The sequence below is a fragment of the Miscanthus floridulus genome, chromosome 18, assembly GCF_019320115.1.
Source record: "Miscanthus floridulus cultivar M001 chromosome 18, ASM1932011v1, whole genome shotgun sequence".
Taxonomy (NCBI): Eukaryota; Viridiplantae; Streptophyta; class Magnoliopsida; order Poales; family Poaceae; genus Miscanthus; species Miscanthus floridulus.
In genome coordinates this window covers 11,407,854-11,414,515 of record NC_089597.1, presented here as the reverse complement: position 1 = coordinate 11,414,515, position 6,662 = coordinate 11,407,854, and the positions used below count along the sequence as shown (strand labels likewise).

At 41.1% G+C, this 6,662-nt stretch overlaps 1 protein-coding gene across 10 annotated transcripts; it reads right to left on the bottom strand.

The window, feature by feature from the left end:
• Positions 1 to 1,205: 1,205 nt before the first annotated feature.
• On the bottom strand, positions 1,206 to 5,705 carry LOC136520601 (transcription factor BIM2-like). Of its 10 annotated transcripts, XM_066514156.1 has the most exons (15): positions 5,143 to 5,701; positions 4,891 to 5,064; positions 4,523 to 4,734; positions 4,129 to 4,243; positions 4,006 to 4,037; positions 3,720 to 3,808; positions 3,489 to 3,557; positions 3,157 to 3,283; positions 2,986 to 3,055; positions 2,800 to 2,895; positions 2,656 to 2,694; positions 2,340 to 2,550; positions 2,100 to 2,241; positions 1,713 to 1,776; positions 1,209 to 1,459 (listed from the first exon to the last, which is right to left on the bottom strand). In XM_066514156.1, the coding sequence occupies exons 7-14, from the start codon at positions 3,496 to 3,498 to the stop codon at positions 1,749 to 1,751; spliced, it is 723 nt and encodes a 240-aa protein (XP_066370253.1). In that variant the 5' UTR covers positions 3,499 to 3,557; positions 3,720 to 3,808; positions 4,006 to 4,037; positions 4,129 to 4,243; positions 4,523 to 4,734; positions 4,891 to 5,064; positions 5,143 to 5,701; the 3' UTR covers positions 1,209 to 1,459; positions 1,713 to 1,748. The 10 variants fall into 10 exon arrangements, with proteins under 10 accessions (XP_066370262.1, XP_066370253.1, XP_066370255.1 ...); XM_066514158.1 differs by having other exon boundaries at positions 3,927 to 4,037; positions 4,523 to 5,064; XM_066514159.1 differs by having other exon boundaries at positions 3,720 to 3,793; positions 3,927 to 4,037; positions 4,523 to 5,064.
• Positions 5,706 to 6,662: the final 957 nt, after the last annotated feature.

The window sequence follows — 6,662 nt, the reverse complement described above, 5'->3', positions numbered from 1 at the left end:
TAGGATTAACCATGGAAGAGGCCATGACCATCTATTATGATGTACAAGGGACGGCACACCAGCAATGAAGTATGAAAGGGGCAATCTTTTGGTTCCCGATGATGAGTATAAAAATCTGACAACATATATGCGCCAGTTGTATGAATATTACATGGCTCAAGCAATAGAGACGGACGACTTTGGTTTTGAGGTTATTATCCGTTCGCCGCATGTTTTCTAATATCCTGAAGAAGAGAAGTTCGATGTCGAGTGGGAGTGCTTGTTTCAGCTATAGCAGAAACGCTCTCTCGATGTTCAAATATTGACGTTGTGGACTATATAAGTACCCTACACGCACGATATTACAATTAACTACTCTCTTGAGACAAATTGTTAACTTTTGAGCACTTTCCATGATTTTATATAGGTGTATAGCAAAATTTTGTATTCTAAAAAGAAATGGGATTACATAGGTTTCTTGGACCCCTTGCGAGTCAATGAGAGGACATGTCTAGGCCTCTATGGATGTGACGTGGAAGACCTAAAACAGAGATTGATTGACGAATTCATGATGAAGAAGACACACATATACTTCTATCCTACAACTGCGAGTATGTGTTCTCGTCTTTTAATTTTATGCTTCTTTTTTCGTTAAGATTATTTGATAATTAGGATTATATGATTGTAGCAACCATTTCGTCTTCATTTGTGTCAATCTTGCCAAAAATCTGATCGAGGTGTGGGACTCGAAAAAAAAACCATTTGATCATCACTACACCACAGCCCCAGAATGGCGATGCACCATTGGTCGCTATAGGTGGATACAACGACACACTATCGGTCGGTATAGATCTATACCGACACTTAACTGCTGCCGCTGAAAGTGGCGTCAGGATAGGGTTATAGCGACTGACATACTTTTAGCGACCGATAGTTTGACGAAATGCCGAAGCAATACCGACCAACAGGCTGATGGCATATAGTAGTTTTACCGTCCAACAGTTCAAGGCTAAAGGGATTTATACCAACCAACAATCCAACGCATAGATCACGTGATGCAAAAATACATTATTAATCTCACATTAACCAAATTACAATATTCTTAGACATGAAACATACAAGGTCACATTCAACATGAGACACAAAATCAAGTCACAATGACATAGCTTAGATTTCATTCATGCCAATTGGTACATGTAATAGTCATGCTGGGTTGCACCTCACAGTAACATAAGACACCAAATTACAGTATTCTTCACAACACACAAGTCCTTGCACAACTCACAGCTAACATGCCCAAGGAGTTCTTTACAAAATGTTACATCATCCAAAGCAACTAGCATCCATCCCCAAGCAGTTCTTTACAAAATGCTATATCATCCAAAGCAACTAGCATCCATCGATGTTTCATCTCCATCTTACAAAATGTTTGATCTGCTTGCTGACACAAAATAATCACGTTACATCTAGCGCCTTCCACCTGAAAAATCAAATCATATTTTTCAGTTCCAACTTGTACTATAGTACTTTGTTCTGTCAGATGCAGCGTTCCAATTGAGCTTCTAGTAAACTGTTAATCTCACCAAGGCGTTTCTAACTAACAGAGACATTGACGGTAGTTAGTTCAGCCAAAGATAAATTTTGCATAATCAAAACCATTTTTTGAGCTATTGCTTTGTCTATCATAAAAGGCAAGATAAAGTAACTGAGAGTAGCCATGAGCAGTTTTCTACCTGTCACTAAGATGGACTTGGCAAATCCACTGTTCGTTATCTAACAGTTGTAACAAGTACGGGCCTGTGGTGATGTGGTCAAATTGCTATTTTTAATCAATCAAATACATGTCGAGGACACTTAAAAAGAAGCATAATGTCAGTGAAAAACACTGGTTTTTTTTCAATCTGTGGACAGGGAGAACTCATTGGACCAACGCCACCGTGTCATGGTTTTGAAGAATATTAAAATACTAGCAAAAATATCATAAATTTGAAGGATTCTAAGAATATGTTGCAGAAGAAATTATTGGTCAAAGATATGCACCGACGACTATGCATAATCAAATGTGACAAGCATATTTGAATGGAGTGAGCAATAAATAACTTATATTCTTTGTGACATACTCTTGGGAATAGTTACTAGACACGCTGATCGTTCCTTCATCTATTGCCAACTGCTGGTTGTTAAGCATTTCCCTGTTCATTGCAGAATCATCCACAGGGGATGGACCTATCCATTGAGGTTGGGACTGAGATATAGCATTATCTGCATACAAAGAAGACTCATAAGTAACCAGTGCTGCTTCTAGTCTCAGAAAGCACTTCTGAGAATAATGCAAAATATATGTGAACCATTGATCATACTTGTAATATTCGCCGGTGTATCTGCTGATCTGTAGCACCCGCTAGCCATGTGATCAGTTCCTGCCTGATCCTGTGCCCCTGATGCAGCTGCAGATGTCACTATGTTGTGATTATCATTGAGTTTCCTTGTGAAATTAGATCCAGGGGAGGATCCATTTCTCATGAAATGTGAAGGGTCAGGCGGAGAATCTCCAGGGATTTGACCTTTACTCTGCAGCACAAGAATAACAAGCATGCATAAGATGTTGGTTGAAAACTATCGATAGAACGTTAACAATTCGGTAAGGCAAATGCATTTTTAGCAACAAACACTTGCCTGTGCATTTTTCCAGAATGATCGAAAATACATATTTGACTGCAAAAATGTAAAACGACATTCAGACATAGACAATCAAGAATTGACTGTTCCTTTCCTAACAGCAGTAGCAAGCATTGCAGCTTTGGAGAAAGAAGCAATTACCCATGGAAGCATCTTTGCATTTTCTTGGTTCCATTCTGGGAATGTTGCCTCGTATTTTTGCACTTTCTCTTGCAAAAACCGTATATATTCAATAACCTGCATTAGAAAGGATGGCACAAAGGAATCATGTGTTAATCAACTGCGAAAGATTACTTCGATAAAACAGGAAACCTGTTGAAACCTTACCTCCAAGAGAAATGTTGCTTTGTCTCTCTTTTGATCATTATGTGGCAACAGCTCCCTAAGTATCTGAAACCTGTAGGAATGATGTGGAGTAAAATAAAAACATAATCCATAAAGAGGTCAAAACTTATTTACGAGCTTATAACTGGTCATAAAATTACTGCATCAAAGCACCTATCATTGATCTTGCTGCGTCTGCGCTGCTCTGTGGCCGAGTGTTTTGACCACGGTGTGTTTGGCCGCTGATCTTTACCACCATCGCTGCAGCTCCCAGCCTTCCTGTCCACCCTTACTGTCAAATCTGTTGATGCAAACACTATCCATTAGTACAAAATATTGCAGAAAATGACATGTGAGCCCCTTTTTACTCGTATTAAAATAAAGTGATAATTGCACACCATCTTTTCATGAAGCAAAATTGCCATAGTATCATAATCATTATTTATGTCCTCATCCTCCAAATTATCAAAGTCAAACACATCTCTTTGTGAAATAAGTCTTTGTACCTAGCATCATTATCGATCCATGATTTATCCATTCCCCTTTGTGAAAGATCAAGCAGCTTTAGAAATGAACTATAAAATAAAAAAAAAGACCATAAGCAGCAAAGAAGCTACATACTTTGACAATCCTGCTCATATCCATGAATCCACGGAACGGTTTTAATTTAAACACGATTGTCGTGTTCATGTCCACAACAATATTAAAAAAGATGGCCTACAGAAAGAGGATCATACCAGTACGCACAAGAAGAGCAACTGCCAACGTTGTGGCTGTTCAAATAATCTCCAAAAGATTGCAAGTTGCCTGGCTGGAATGAATTTGGCTATAAGAAATTTGTAGACAATATAAGCAAATAGAATAAAGTTAAATTAGAGGTGAGGTAGCAACATCCACTGTAAATTTAAGCAAACTGAGTAAACACAAATTAGAGGACCACCTACAGTGCATTTGGCGAAGAGGCCCATAAAGATAAATTACAATGCTATTATTTTAGCAGTTGTAGCAAGAGGAGAGTATAACCTGAGCAAATTTGTCGTTTTGAAATTCGATGCCTACATAAATAAGAATATGTATGTATGCAGTTAGAAACTAAACATATAAGTTTCTAATGGAAATCTGACAATGCTGGAAACAATGGCGTACCTTTGTAATTAGTGTATACATGAAGGGACCTCCTAGAGGGGGTTGATTTGCATGCAGATATCAGTTGCACAAGAACTTGACATGATATATTTTAGCCATCTCTCTTTACCCCAATCTGCAAAAGGGAACCATTATATTTGCTTCTTCGTAGGTATTTTATCAGTGTTAAACTGTGAATAAATAATGGCTGCAGAAGAGTCGTTCTTTTCAGCATAACGATATGGCACTTACAACCGAATTGATTTTTTTACAGATGTGAATCTAGTATAACAGGAACACACAATTTACATTTACATAGTACCTATTGTTGTAACTGAAGAAGGTAGGAAGAAAAGAACTATAACCTCGGTAAAATTCCTTGTATTCCAATGTACACATTCAAAGGCACACTAACCTTAAAGTCTGATGTGCCTATCTGTTCAGCAGGACGGAATGGCTGGCCTGCTTGGTCGCTGGGCACGGAGGAACAGCAGCAGGTCCGGTTGGCTGCTGGGTCTCTTCGTCTTCAGCTAGGGAGAAGAATCACTGCAGCAGGGCCGCTGAGTGTCGCTAGTCACGCGAACAAAGAGTCCGATCGCACCAATTGAACGCCATTATGTACTGAAACTGTAGTAGAGAAACTAATCGAGTCCGCGAAGAAGGTAGATAGATCGAGCAACTCTTAAGGCAGGTCAAGATAAAACACCAGATCGAGATCGAGCAACTCTTAAGGCAGGTCAAGATAAAACACCAGATCGAGATCGAGGAGGAGGGGACACGAACCTCAAGTGGTGAGGCACTCAACGGCGTTGGCCAGATAGACCTGGAGGAACCCCATGCTTAGCGGCGGAGATGAGGATGAAGATGGCAGCAGCAGGCATCGATGTCGTCGCAGGGCACCTCGTCCTTGCAGCCGGTCCAGCCCACGTCGTAGTACGTCATTGCGGATCCGAACAACTGCGGCAAAGAAGCGTCACGGAAACTAGATCAAATCGCTGGTTGGAATCGATGAGGATGAGGGGAGGAGACACGCACAGTCGCAATTGAGGGCTGCGTACGAAGGGCTGCACGGTAGCGGCTGGGGCGCCAACTGGGCTGAGGCAGCGGTAGTCCTAGGCGATGGTGGCGGTGGTCTTGGGCGGCGGCAGCAGCGGTCTTGGGCGGTGGAGGCAGTGGAGTTGGGCGGACGAGCGCCGCGACGGAGGATGGGGCGGGCGGGCGCAGAGAGCGAATGCGGCGGCTAGCTGAGGGAGAGTGAATGAAAAGGTTAGGGTTAGCAGTATTTGGGCCCAACTTTTACCGCCAAGGGCCTGTTTTCGTTTTCAGATTCTCACGATGGAACTTTTTTTCCTTTTCAGTTCCCGCGGACAGACCTTAAGCCCACGCAAAAGACACGGCCCTATATAACGACGGATGGTTCATCCTCTTTATTGATCTATCCCGACCGATTGTTTGATGCTATAGCTAAATATCTATGCCGACCGATCATCCATCGCAAAAAGTACATTTAACGACACATGATCTGTGGCCCAGCTATACCGACCGATGGTTCGATGGTATTAATATATTTATAGCGACACACATATGACGCTATATTAGGGTTGTGGTGTAGTGCATCTGGATGCACTGGTGGCAGTGCTGAATTAGTAAGCGATCCTAATAACATATTATTTTCTAATCACACGTACCGCTTTCTAATGTTTCTCCCTTTAATGTTGCTCAGTGTCCGAAGAAGATATATCGGTGGGACGCCGGTCCCATTCAAGGTTGTCGAAATGGAGGGGAAGTACCTGTTACAGCCGGCGGGAAACAATGAATGCGTGTTTTATGTAATGTGGGCAATACTTCGCTATATCGGCGGAAAATCAGAAGAAGACGATAAGTTGGTGTGTATAATCCCCATTTCATTTGTGTCTGTTAATAATTCAACAAAATGATTTAATATTCCTCTTTGGATATCATATTTTTTGAACGACAACGCAAGAAATATAACCACCAAGGCTGTTAGACATGGAGATCGTCGCACTGCAATCGGAGCTCGCAAAATTCATCTTAGCCGAGGTATTGGAAAAAAGATGGTGTATTTTCCATTGCACATTCCATGAGGTACAAAGACCAGTATGGCCCAGAGCGGCTCGCAAGATTATTGTAAGAAGTCCGAAAAGCATGTGTGAAGTCCAAGAACATTTCTTTTTTATTTTGAGGGATCGAGATGTGGATAAAAACATTTGAATTGTAATAGTAACATTTGTAATATTTAATATTGATGGACCTATCATCTACGTAGCGTATATAAAGCGAAACTCAATTCCACGAAAAAATATAAATTAAAATAAATTATAAAACAATAAAATACGAGCGGGCCATCACCGCCGGTTAGCAACAAACCGACAGTGTTGTCGTAACCATCACTGTCGGTTAGAAACAAACTGACAGTGTTGGCTTGCTCAACACTGCCGGCTTGAACCATGAACCGACACTGATAGTTACGACAACACTACCGGTTTGATCCATGAACTGACACTGATATTTACTACAACACCACCGGTTTGATC